At 40.3% G+C, this 14255-nt stretch overlaps 1 protein-coding gene across 2 annotated transcripts in view; it reads left to right on the top strand.

Annotated features, from left to right (window-relative positions):
• The window catches only part of ide (insulin-degrading enzyme), a 35983-nt gene that overhangs the window by 12950 nt on the left and 8778 nt on the right, over positions 1-14255 (top strand). The window contains exons 14-20 of one of the 2 annotated variants that reach the window (XM_037781979.1): positions 399-481; positions 1745-1889; positions 5434-5544; positions 5795-5915; positions 7789-7880; positions 9878-9989; positions 14011-14178. In XM_037781979.1, coding sequence (XP_037637907.1) covers positions 399-481; positions 1745-1889; positions 5434-5544; positions 5795-5915; positions 7789-7880; positions 9878-9989; positions 14011-14178 — 832 coding nt within the window. Of the gene's footprint in view, positions 1-398; positions 482-1744; positions 1890-2677; positions 2823-5433; positions 5545-5794; positions 5916-7788; positions 7881-9877; positions 9990-14010; positions 14179-14255 lie in introns of both variants that reach the window. The other variant, XM_037781980.1, reaches the window with a different exon arrangement.

The raw sequence follows: 14255 nt of genomic DNA, 5'->3' as shown, positions 1-14255 counted from the left end.
TGCACTGGACGATCAACTGCATATTGTTACAAATCTCTGTTATGCTTTCATATGCTAATAAGGTATTGTGATTGAGACTTAAAGCATTTAGTACTGTTGTTGCCATCATATCAAGATCACAGGAACTACGCTATTAACAACAGCATACATATCCCATTCTCTGAAGAAAGGACTAAAAAAAAGCCACTGTGCCTTTTTCTTTTATTGCTAAAAGACCGTAGTGTAATCTGTTGATATCAAAGTAGCTTTGTTAAATTTATAATTAAGCAATCTCTACTTGTGGTGTGTAGCTGAAGCGTGCCTTTTCATCTCCAGGCACTGCAGACAATCATTTTTGCACAGATTGGACTTGAATATGAAAATAAGAACTGCCTGTGTGTGGTGTTGATTTCTTCCAGGATACTGCTATGAGCAAAGTGTGGTTCAAGCAGGATGACAAGTTCTTCCTTCCCAAGGCGTGTCTGAACTTTGAGTTCTTCAGGTACGTCACTAGCTGTGAGCCTTTTGTAGTTCAGCTGGAGCTTTAGGTACAAAGTCCTCACCAGTAAATCAACTTTTACTTGGTAATACTTAAAAGGTTACCTCATTAGTTATCAATAACAAATAATAACTAAAATTACTAATACAATGTGTAAACCATCAGTAGAATAATATTAATTAATAATAATTTATAATATTAATAATAATTAATAATATTTGCAGAAATAACTGCAGAAAAGTGTAGAAAAAATATCAATATGTAGGTGAGTTTTTATCGTATCGTATCAATCCTCTAGCTGCTCCACAATAACAAAATACTTGTTTCAAAGAAGATGGATGGAGTGTTAATTTTTCATCAACAGCGATGTAATCTTTTAAAATAAAAGTAGTTATTTACTGTTATGTCAACACAACTCTGGTCAGGTGAAGACTGTCACAGTTTGGCAACGGAAGGTCGCAGGCCAGCATGTTAAGAGCAATAGAAGTGCAAAGTGGAAACGCTACTGAAACCTCAAATTGAATGCCATTTTACTGAAATGGTTTTAAGCGGGTTAGCTGCTCCTAACTAAGGCAGGTTGAGGCCGATGTCGTGACAGGATTTCCTCAATAAAATAATAAAAAATAAATAATAAAAAAATAAAATAAAATTTAAAAAAAGATTATTTTCTCAATTAATTGATTAGTTGTTTGGTTTTTAGAATGGTGAAACATTTTGATCAGTGTTTCCCAAAGCCCAAGATGACGTCCTCAAATGTCTTGTTTTATCTACAACTCAAAGATGTTCAGTTTACTGTCATAGAGGAGTAAAGAAACCAGAAAATATTCACATTTAAGAAGCTGGAATCAGAGAATTTTGACTTTTTTTCTTTCTTAAGAAATAGTCGGCGATTAATTTGATAGTTGAGAACTGATCGATTAATCGTTGCAGCTCTAGAAGGTACTACTGCTTAAACTGGAATAGGCTGGGTTAGCTTGGTTTAGCCAATAATCGGCAACTGAAACACTGCCAAACCCTTCTGGGTGTAACAGTAATTACAGTCTATTCAGACTGTAATTAGTTGGTTTATAGGTTGTAACAAACTTGGATAGCAAATCGAACGTCCTATACCGGAACGTTTGTACAGTTAATTGTATGTTAATGTCTAGAACCGTGCTCTGTACGGTACTTGTTGTACCTTCAGCTCCTACTGTGAGAAAATGTAGAGACCAATATCTCTACGCTGTGTTTCTATGCTTTGTTTGACCACTGCCGTTTTCTCCACAGCCCGTTTGCGTATGTGGACCCATTGCATTGTAACATGGCATATTTATACCTTGAGCTCCTCAAGGACTCCCTCAACGAGTATGCATATGCAGCCGAGCTAGCTGGCTTGAACTATGACCTCCAAAATACCGTCTATGGGATGTATGTAAGTATTCAAAATCCCTCCCCATCGCCCTCACGCTGCATCCCAGACCTGACGTCCCCAACCTTTGTCATCCTCAGACAGGGCTGCTGTGGCTCAGCCAGGCCTGGGTAGTTTTAAGCCATCTGTACGGACAGATTGGAAGGTTTTTATCACACAGGATGATACAATTATTGAAGTAAAGTTTAAACATTTACAAAAAAACTACTGTATATGATAGTCCTTTGTCTGTTTTGTCAAAATACTTGACAATTTGAGACTTAACTCATAGTAAAAGAAATGCAAATTATCTGCAAAAACCTTCCAACCCAGACCTGGCCAGTCTAGCCTCTGTTCTGTCTGCATCTTCCTCTTCATTCTTCATCAATCCTACATTCCTTTTTTTTGCTCACCCACCTCCCGCGAAACCGTTATGACTACTTTAAGGTCATAATTTTCTCACGTTGTCAGGCACGTTGTCAGGCATACCGAATCAGTGTAATTTCTCCCTTGTTATTCTGGTTAAATGCACACCTGTAGTTATCAGATCAGGTGAGGCAGAGTTCCACCAACGGCGTTGAATTTGTGATTTGAAGGTTGATCTGAAAACGGTGGTGACATAATGTGTCTTCCATGGAGTATATTTTTGTCTGACCGTTTTTACGGGACAGGAAACGGGTCATAAGGCTGCATATACATACTCTTCTTATCATTCTTCTCATACTCGCATTGTCTTGTGTTTTTTCTTTTTGACAACCCCTCATTCCCAACAAACATGTATTTTTGTTCTTTTTTTTTCCCCCTTCCATTAGTCGCTACATATACACAGATCCCCTGCACTGCAACATGACCTACTTGTTACTCAGGTTACTGAAGGATGATTTAAACGAGTATTCATATGCAGCCCGCCTGGCCGGGCTTGGCTACGGCATAGCCTCGGGGATGAATGCCATCCTCGTAAGTAAGCCGCTTGAAGTCTGGAGGGAAGTGAGGGCGCCAATGAAGGGTCCACTTTGAGGCTTTGACAGAGTGTGGAAATGGCTTGGTTTTTCTACGCTCAGTTTGATTATGTGGCGTGCTGTGTGTGCTGCTCATCCAACCTGAAGGATTTATAGGACTCTGCTTGCTACTGCATTGCCTGCAAACACCAACTTAATATGTCATTTTACTGTAGGATAGCTGTAGGGCTGTCCCGAATACCATTTTTTTGGGCTTTATGCCTACTTATGATTAAAATATTTCCCTCAAGGAAGCATGTTTGAGAGAATCTGCTCATTACATTTCATCAGAGGGGAGCATTAATTTTCATATTTTCTGTTTATTAAATGCCTTAACACCTCAGTCTCTGTCACAACACAAGACCTTTTAATGTCTAAGATTAGTGTTTTTGAATGTTTTCATTTAAAACAGACTTTTAAGTGTACGCTGATTGAACCCTGGCTGTGTCAGTCAAGGATGCTCGAGTGACTGATATTACAGATTCATGCAGAGTAATGACAATGCATCTGGAAGGAGAAATAGACTAGATGATGTCACGGTTTTACCTACTCTATCTAATTATTGTTTGGACTTTTGGCTGCCATTCTCTCGCTTCTATTGTGTTAGTGTCATACAGGTAGTAGATCAAAAAGTCGCTAGACACAAGGAATATAGCCAGATCCTCTGACATATTTATAGTCACATTTCTGCTGATGCAAGTGCACAAAGGACGTTGGAAGTGAATCTGTTTCCAGGAAGTTTGATGGACAAAGTCGACTTGCTCATCAGGCACCTCTTTGCTTCCCTTATTTATGAATACAGCACTTTCCTGTGTGTGTGTGTGTCTCAGGGTTTTAATGCAGTTACCTATGAATGAAACTGGTTTGCGGTGGTGGTGTTTTGCTCTTTCCTTTGAAGCTTCCTAACTTCTTCACTAACTCTCTGCACCCTTTTATCATATGACCTGGTGACCTGCATTCATTAGCTTCCTCTCACCAGAGAACTCATGACTGTGGTGTGTCCTTAGAGACCGCTATTCAACACGCTGTCTGTGTAGTTGTGTGATGTGCTGCATGTAAGTGATTTGAGTCAGCAGTATTGGTGCGGCTGGCCGGGTGTTTGTCAAGGTTAATGATGTTAGGAGAGATTACTTTGAACAGGTGTCACCGCAGGGACCTGGCGACAGGGAGCGGGGAGGAATGGGATGAGTCTGAGAGCGTAGTCATGTAGCTGGAGGTTTTGCTGAATCATGAAGGGCCACAAGGTGCAGATGACATTGCAAAATAGAGGCTTTTTAAATAACCTTGACTGTTCTTTTCCATTTTTAAAACTAGTGCAGTGCCCGTTAAAAACGGGCAGAATGCTCGGCCTCCGGTATTGGTTCTTGCTAGTCTCTCTTGAGAACCGCTCGTCCAAACAACTTCACACTCAACACTGGGCTCATACGCGTCATTTGCGAGCTGTACCCAGCATGCTGTTCGGCTGCGTAACAGTCAGGCCCAATCCCAATGTCCACACTCACAGACTCACAGACTTTGAGGCGCGTTCCTGCAAAGTCTGTGGCTGTCCCACAGTCAAATCATCAAGTGCTTTAGGACTCTCTTGCAGACATTTTGAGCCCTTTTATGAACACTTTCCGTAAGTCCGCATTTCTGCAGACTTTGCCTGAGGGGATTACGCACCTTTCATAGCTTTGTGACGTTAAACACAGAGTTACCAGGGGAAGCCCGGAGGCGTTAAAGAAAATAAAGGTAAACAAAGGACGGCCCATGGGTGTTCAGCCAGGGATATTTAAATTTATACAGAAACTTGCAGCCTCTCACACTCAACCCTTTACCAGGTGACGTCGGTTAAGTCCCTGAGGGCTCAGTGCTTAAGGCCTTAGGGGGGGACTTTGGGATTGGGCCATAATATTGCACCCAGCATGCCGTTGGGCAGTGTAACAGTTGATCGGGGTCCCCTCTCAATACACTATTCATTATGTACATGACGCCCTACTAATAGACATGCCACGTAGATCTCAAGAGCTTGCACTCGACACTGCACTTCCTCGGGTCCTCAGCAAAACACCCACAAAGTGTGAAGTCGATCAGATGAACGGTTGTCGAGAAAATTTAATTCTGGACAGACAGGGAGTCTTTAAATTATAATTAGATGCTCATTTGCATAGAAAAACCTCATCAACCATTTTAGTCTTTTCTGACTCCCCGAGAGATGAAAGTGAAATATGTTTGCTCTGAAGGAGATGATGAAGTGGTTCTTCCTAATATAGATCAGACTTTAGTTACCTTTGTCTAACGTATATTCCCCTACATTTTTAGTCTGAAGTTTCTTGAAACATTTTAGGCAAATACAGTCATGGTAATACATATTGTCATATTCATTGTAGCGGTGGTGACTCATCTTAAACGAGGGAGTGATGGGCTTTTCTTGACAATCATTTGGTCAGCCAATAATTCCACACATAATAAATAAATAAATAAATAAATAAATAGGTCAAAACTTTCAAATGAAACCACAGTTTCAGGCTCACCATATCTTTCTGTTTATTGATAATGCACCCTCTGTCCTCTCTCACTGTCGGCTGCAGCTCTCTGTTAAAGGTTACAGTGACAAACAGAACATCCTGCTGAAGAAGATCATTGAGAAGATGGCCACCTTTGAGATCGATGAGAAGCGCTTTGACATCATCAAAGAAGCGGTAAGCTCTTGACTGCGACTCAATCATTGGTACAAAGTTATGAGTCATGATCGATCAAACGAATGACAATTTAGTGAACAGCTCACTTTAACCCCTGGGTATCCAGAACCTATTTTACTCTGCCGTACAACACAAGAGCAGTAAAGTAACAGTAGTAGTTGTTTTGATACGCTACAGTAGTTCTTCATTTTAAATCCAGTTCATAAAGAGTTGATGCTGAACTGACTTTGCCTTCTCTTTCTCCCTGCAGTACATGAGGTCTTTGAATAACTTCAGAGCCGAGCAGCCTCACCAGCACGCCATGTACTACCTCCGTCTACTAATGACCGAGGTTGCTTGGACCAAAGACGAGCTCAGAGAGGCTCTGGATGGTGAGGATGGAGTCTCTTAATCTCTCTCTTTCTCTTTACTTCGGTCTCAAAGTCCCAGTCCTTGTGCTTATTAGCCCCTTTCTCTACTGTGGACCAAACTGAGTTCACTGAAGTACAGAACGAATACATAGTGGAGCCCTTCTTCAGACTAGAACTGAGCAAGTGAAGCTTGTAGCTAGTTGTATGAATAAAGCCGGGTTTCCACCAAGTAGTCCCTGGTAATTTTACTACTTTTCAAGGAACTACAAGGTTACTTCAGCCCACTGTTGTCTGCGTTTCCTCCTCGGTCTAAAGAAGTGAAAAAGCAACATGACATGTGACGAGGTAAACACACTCTGCAGCCTGCAGGTCAATGTGTCCGCCTGTTTCATCTAAAAAAAAAAAAAACACGTTGAAATAAAATAAACGTTAAAATTCATCTCACTGCGACGACATTTACTGCTGCATAGTATTTACCGATGCACGTTGGATGTAATGAATGAAAAGCAGGGTGGAAAATAAAACGAAGAGCGTCCGTCTCCACAGTAAATCAACTGTTGAGTGTTTGATGGTTATTTATTTGTGCTTTATGACGTAACGGCCATGAATCAATCTGAAAATAACTTTATTTTCTTTCATTCACGGCACCACTGCGATGTCTCTTCTTCCGCTCGCGCAATCTCTCTTTTTTTTTTTTTTTTAAATAAGTCAGGAAGCCGACAGCAGAGCCTAACTTTACTTTTAATGCTATCAAACAAAGATAAAGGCTCTCCCCTCGTCCTAAATCGATACTAGAGTACTTCCTTGTTTACGAATGAAGCGGTACAGTTGAAGCGGCGGCGCTGTGTGTGTGTGTGTGTTTCACCAATCAGCGAAAGTGATCCCTGCAATCTCCACCAAAGTTCCTGTACTTTCAGAAAGTAATACCTCCCAACCCGGGACTTTCTGGGGTTGTAAAAAGACCTCGGAACTTAATTTAGACTCTGCTCCCTGCGGTCGAAACGCAATCAGTTCCCCAAAAGGTTCCTAGATCTGGGGGGAAGTTCCTGCGGTCAAAGCGGGGCTTAACTGATATTTGGCCATTGGTAAGGAATTCAATTTTCTCAGTTTCATAGGCTTGAATTCCTGGGCTTAACTTTCAGTGTGTTTGGCGTACGGTCGATAAAGGGCCACTCTTTCCCTCCTCACCTTAGGTCTTTTCTCTCTCTTCTGTTTTCCTCCTGAAGTCCTCATTTGAATGCTAACCTTGTTCTCCAGCAGATGCCTCCCTAGCTGCAGTCTTTCCTCTCCGCAGTGCTAGTCTGGAGCCTGAAGGGCAGATGGCTATATTTTGTACCACGGAGCTTACACAGACTATCCTCAAATTCACATGAGACTCAATTAACCTGCAGGGTCAAAGCCTGCAGCCCAGTCACCGGGGCCTCCAATTACGCAGCCTTGTTCCCTTATCAGTGTCTTTACCCTCCTGCCGTCCCCTGTATGGGGTCTAAGAGACACTGTCAGTCTCTTCTTTCCTAGTGTGTGTGTGTGTTGGTGTTACTGTGGACACAAAATCATTTTTTTCTAGTTTGTGTGTGTATTCTTGAATCTGGGTCAGACGTTGCTTGAATTCAGATTGGCCAGCCCACATGGAGACTTGATTTTTATACATGTGTAACTGAATGTGTAAGTGTGTGTGTTTTACCAGGCTTGCATGATTATCTAACGTGTGACCGCTGTTGTCTTGTTCGTGACACACACACACACACACACACACACACACACACACACACACACACACACACACACAGCAGTTATTCTGTTTTTTCCCTGATTCAGGCTTGATAGCAGCTTGGGAAATTGCTCGGGAAATTGCTATTTGATTGATTGCTGTTGTCTGTGATCTGTATTCCAGATGTAACTCTCCCACGCCTCAAGGCCTTCATACCTCAGCTATTGTCACGGTTACATATTGAAGCCCTTCTCCATGGCAACATCACCAAGGAGGTTTGTCACTGTGTTGTTTTACTGCCAGCTGAGGAAATCTTCTTTCCCCCTTTTTATATAAGTTTTGAAAAATCTGCCTTTTTCCTCAGAGAACATTGAATACACCTTCGTATTCTCGGAACATCTGAGTCACATTCAGCGTTTTATCTTGCCTTCCAATCATATCACAGAGGATTACAGTCAAAAACCCTCTTATAAGCTCCTGTGATCAAGTCACACTTTATATGAGGTCCCAGCTGTGACAGCGCCCGCCTTACGCCTTGTAATGATGACAGCGTCACAGTCTGCTGGAGGGAGAATTAGACTCGCAATGATCCGTTTCGTCGTCATCCATCGAGCTACAGTGCTCCTGTAACGCCAGAGCTGACCAAGTAATTTGGCAAAGAAGCCTTGTATGAAAGAAGAAGAGTCAGATAGTCCTGTTTTGATGGGAATTTTGTACTTATTAATGTTAGCAAAGCGGGCCAATTAGAGGACAGGAAATGTAGCTGTTAAACATTGATTATAAAAAAGCTATTGGTGATGTAGCTTTAATTACTTTCTTGTTGTTTTGCGGCAGCTAAACCTATTACCGTGTGTACTTCTCCCCTCACATTTAATTAATGAAACTTTGTTCCACAAGCACAACTTTTTCAGATAATACAGTGACTTTGACTGCAGCGGTGTACATAATTTTTCCTACAAAGAATGACGTTGTGGATATCTGAAATGTACATTTCGACCAGCAAGAATTGAATTACGGATACAGAATTACGGAGCTAAATACAGTTTAGCTATTAAATGTTAAAACAGCTTGCCATACATTTATACTTTTAAGGATTTAAAGATATCTTGACTAGGAGAAATAAAGTTTTAGATATCTTGAAATACAATTTGCACTTTTAAGAATGTCATTGCAGATATCTCTAATTGCAATAATTTTGATATCCATAATGGCATATCTAAAATATAACAGTGGATAGTCAATGAACCCCTTCCTATCTACCCGTCAACAGATATCCACGAGGCATTCAGATGTCTGCAATTGCATTTGTTTCTTGTTATAATTCAAATTGTAGAGATCTGAAAATTGCATTTTTTACTAGTTGCAATGTATTTTTTGGATATTCAAAATTACATTATTGATACCTGGAATGACTAGTAACAACTGGATTGTAGATTTCTGAAATGGGAGTTTTTTTTCTAGTAGGAATTCTATTGAATTTGTGGATATCTGTCTCTATTTAAAGCACAATACACCTGAATGGCAAAAATGACGTAGTTGTGGATATCTGAAATGTTCTTTTTGATGAGGATGAATTGAATTATCTGCAATATACATCCAGTCTAGCTATTAAATGTTAAAACAGTCATAGTGTGATGTATCTGCTACTCAAACTTCCAACTTATTTTCAAACTATTTTTCTGCTGACTGTTAAAACCTAATAGTGAAAATGTCCACAGTGAGGTCTGTGGATTATCCTGAGTAAGCAGTACATTGTTTCTGGAAACATACATTTTTTTATGCTTTGAGCACCACAAGCATAAATTCCTTTCACTGTCTCTGTATAAGTGTAGCAACATAAATCTCTAAAACTTTGCAAATAAAATCAAAACCATCTGCATACAAATATACATTGATTATCAAGCAGCTTTTAGGTGTAGGTTGAGAGAGCAATGCATCACCCATGTGTACCACCAATTAGCAATCTAATCAACAAATTGAGGGTGGAAAAGGTCCAATGTCAAGACAACTTAATTGTGGTTTTCGTAGAAACCACAGCGTAATGCAGCCTGGTGGGAAATGTCACAACAATTCTGGTAAATGTACATAGAAAATCACTAACTGAAATAGGAGCCAGGTTGAGGGAACGTGTGCATAACATAAATTACAAGTTCTTGGATAGAGCTAATCATCAGTACATAATGTTTTCCTGAGTGTAAAATTTTCCTTTTAAAAAATACAGTTCTTGTGGAGTAAAATGTTTTGTTTTCCCTCCCGTGTGTCGTCTCTCTAGTCTGCTCTTGGCATGATGCAGATGGTGGAGGACACGCTCATTGAGCATGCTCACACAAAGCCCCTCCTCCCGAGCCAGCTGATTCGCTACAGAGAGGTGCAGGTTCCAGACGGTAGGTCCTCTACTCCCCCCACATCCCCGACACACACCGGTTAAGCACTCTTAATCATCATTGCCAGTCATGCCTGTCTTCATGCCAATGAGTGCTTACCCAGCGCTCTTGTCCTCGTCATCAGTGACGCTGTCTTGCGTTTGTAAAGACTTGATTAAATTTGACATCCCCCATTTCCCTCAGAGGAAAATACTAGTCACTGACTGGAAATGGACGTCATTAGGCAAATTTGCGTACGCACCTTCCTCCTCAGTTCAACGATGAATGCACACGCGCCAAGCAAAGCACCTGTGCTGCCGGTCTGATTACATTAGGGAAGTGGAGTGAAACCTATGCTGTGCAGGGCCACCGGGAAACATCCTGTGTCTCACCGAGGGATTTTTCCAGGCTTGGCTCCAGACTGCCAGTCAGACACAGAGCAGGAGCGCAGGAGAAGGACATAAAGGATGTAAACACTAAGTTGGATTATGAAATGATGGACTGGCTCACAGTCTATCCAGGAAACATGTTAGTACTCTCACAGCTGAAAGCTTTAGAGTCGAAAGTTCCTGTGAATCTGTACGGTAACACATGCATCGTTGTTAAAGGCACCATGTGATCCAAGTGTTATCTGAAAGATAGCCCAATGCCCAAAATTCAAACACAGTTTTGGAGCCTGCTATCACTCTTAATTTGATCGAAAGAAGTTTTAGTACAAAGACTCATAATAGAAAACAACTTTAATTTAGATGGTAAAAAAATGATTGATTGAGCATTAGCTGTTGTGCTGTAAGGATATATCCAGTTTCACCTCTTAATATGCTTTTAGTTCTTTTGAGTTGACTGAAAGCTAGCCTATGCCAAAATTACATTATGGATATCTGGATTGTTTTTCATTTTGTGTTTCATCAAAAAGCATTTGTGGATATCTGAAATTGAAAGCCCAGTACACATCAAAAGTGACGTCATTTTTCCTAGGATGAATGGTGTTGTTCATTTTGACTAGCAAGAATTGAATCACGGATATCTGCAATACATTTCTAGTCTAGCTATTAAATGTTAAAACAGCTTGCCAAACACTTATACTTTTTAAGGATTTAAAGATATTTCAAATTAAGTTTTGACTAGGAGAATTAAGTTGAAGATATCTTGAAATACAATTTGTACTAGTAAGAATGTCATTGCAGATATCTCTAATTACCTAATTACTACAATAGCCGTGTTTCCATTCACATATTTTTATGTGCATTTTGAAGTAATTCCTTAGAAAAGCAGTATGGAAACGGCAGAGTTCAATAAAACTTTCTCAGTTGCGGAAAAAAAAGTTTTTACGCTCGCTTGAGGTGATTTTTGCCTTTATCAAAATGTAGTTGATGTGCTGAATGTGTTATGGAAAGGCCTTTGCCGTATAAATTCTGACGTAGCGAACATGTACTCGCATGACTGTTCAGCTGTTTCCGCTGTCAGCGTCTTCTTGGATATTCCCATAACATACAAATGCTTGTCTTCGTCTCCGGACAGCATGAAACATGACCAATACTAGCTGACATGAAAGAACAATTACAACTTGCCCAATTCCTGAAACATCCATTTTTCTCTGGCATATGGTTAAATGCATGCATGGCAAAGCCGACTTGTTTTGTTTCTGGTTCGCATTCGCAGCCTCTACTTCTTCTACTGTTTACTGGTGGATTAAAGCCATGTGTAGCCTATAGTGCCAACTTCTGACTGAACTACGCTGACAAGCCGAGTTTATTCGCTCCAAACCAGTTGATGGAAACGAGCCTGATTCACATTTCTTTTTTTGCAACATTTCAAAAGGTCGCTTAAAATTCGCTTGACAATTGAATGGAAACGCAGCTGCTGGCAGCGTGAGGTTTAACGTGTTGTGACAAAACAAAACACACCAGCCTGAAATGTCCACACTTTATATTAGTGCTTTGCTTAATCAAAGAGCTTATCTGCCCAAAATGTTTATGGGTACTTTTTACAAGTTAACTAAAGTAAAACTTTTGACATGTTGAGAAAGAAAGCTAGGGGAGATGTTGAGGACTGTGGACACGACACTCCCCGAAAGCAGAGCCAAAGTTGCCCCGTCAGCATGTGCATAAAGGCACCTGCATTACCCAGCCTCAACTCGTCCTCCATTCAAAGTGAGCTGGATCACAATGGACTCAAACCAACTGAAGCGGAGCGTTAAAGGAACCGGTTTTCCCTATGCAAGAACTGATGGCTCCTCTCCATGTTCTGCTCAAAAGAAAATTTGAAGAAGGGATGAAAGGCTGGAGGAGGCCAATTTGGAACCACTCAGCAAAAAGCACAATGTTGGCATTCAGCAGGAAGTCTGTCTCCGCCTTTCTGGAGAGTGTCACCACTGTCCTTTGTCTGAACTTCCCTGTTTTACTTTATTATACTCGTCCACGCCTGGAGCAAAGTGCTCGGGCATGACTCCGTATCTACGTTTGAAACAGCTCACTTGTTAGGCAGCACTGATTATGTTTTTTTTGAAGGACCCAATTATGCATACAATGATCATCATTTGTTATGGATTATATAGAGACGTACAGCTAGGCTGGTGAAATTCATTCCCATGCTTATTTGAGTTCATTGATCACTGGGGATTTTGGGTTAATGAAGAGGATTCTACTTCAGCTGTTTTTGGCTTTGTCACTGCATTACATGTTAAGTGTAGTTCTCACCTTATCAGCACGGATCAGTCACGTTTGACAGAATCATTTGAACTTGTTTTTTTTTTTTTTTGGTTATTTTTTGGGCATTTTCTCCTTTTATTTGACGGAGAACAGTGTAGAAATGAGGGAGAGAGAGAGACAGAGAGGGGGTTATGACTATGGGTGGGGGGAAAAAATCGATAAAGCATACTACTGCAATATTTTGAGTGGCAATGTTGTATTTTTTCAGAGGTTGAAATGCACAGTTTTAAAGCTAGAGTGAAGATCTGGTATCATATGAAGCTAGGAAACCTAAGGAATCGATTGCTGCCATATCCTGTTAGCTTGTCTGGAACAAAGGGGTGCCTTGACATCTCACCTCAAGATATGTGAATAAAAACTGATATGAACGGAGTGAAAACTGTACCTTATTACATAAAACAGATGTTGACAAACTGCATAATTTGCAGTTGAAAAAAGGTAATTAATTGCAATATATCTTATCGCAATACTCAGTATATTGCAAAATCACAATAAGATTGTATCGTGACTCTTATGTGCGTCGGCCATTGTTTTCAGTCCAATTAGCAACTTGAGACACGAGAATGGAGTTGAGAGACGACGTCTACAACCGGATTGTTCCATGTTTCAATGCAGATAAATAAATAAAAAAGCAATTAAAAAGCAAAATCGTCGGCAGACTATTTTCTGTTTATAGAGATTACTAGGGCTGCAAAAAACAATTATTTTCTTTGTTGATTAATCTATCGATTATTTTCTCGATTAGTTGTTTGGTCTATAAAATGTGAAAGGAAAAATGTCGATCAGTGTTTCCCAAAGCCCAAGATGACGTCATCAAATGTCCTGTTTTGTCCACAACTCAAAGATATTCAGTTTACTGTCATAGAGGAGTAAAGAAACCAGAAAATATTCACATTTAAGAAGCTGGAATCAGATAATTTTCTCTTAACAAATTACTCCAACCCATTAATCGATTTCTCAAAATAGTTGGTGATTAATTTAATAGTTAACAACTAATTGATTAATTGTTTCAGATCTAGAGATTACCTGTTCCATAATCTGTTTGCTGTTTTTAGTACGACAAGAGACGGGAAGGAAATGAGTTTTCGACTTTTTTGGAAATACCCAAAATAATGATTTGAATATTCTCTTACTAGTTCGGTGCCTGTATAAATACATACAGAATACATGTCTGCTCCTTCAGTTGTGTTGCTGACTTTATTTTTTTTTCAGGCTCAGCTTGAGAGCCCTGCCTTTTTTTCCCCTCTGTCAATAATGTATTTCCAACTGCATGTGTTTACGTCATATGATTACAATACTGCAAAAAATAAACATATATCTGTTCCTCTCAGGTGGCTGGTATGTTTACCAGCAGAGGAACGAGGTGCACAACAATTGCGGCATTGAGATCTACTATCAGACAGACATGCAGAGCACCAACGACAACATGCTGCTGGAGCTGTTCTGCCAGATCATCTCTGAGCCCTGCTTCAACACACTGAGAACCAAAGAACAGCTGGGTGAGCGCACAGAACATTATGTACAACATATCGTGTGTAGCATGTGTGTGTGTATATAAAGACAAGAAAACAGGAGC

Source organism: Sebastes umbrosus, chromosome 10, assembly GCF_015220745.1.
Source record: "Sebastes umbrosus isolate fSebUmb1 chromosome 10, fSebUmb1.pri, whole genome shotgun sequence".
NCBI classification, from domain to species: Eukaryota; Metazoa; Chordata; class Actinopteri; order Perciformes; family Sebastidae; genus Sebastes; species Sebastes umbrosus.
Note: the sequence above shows the minus strand (reverse complement) of the source record. Positions and strands in the feature narration are given on the sequence as shown.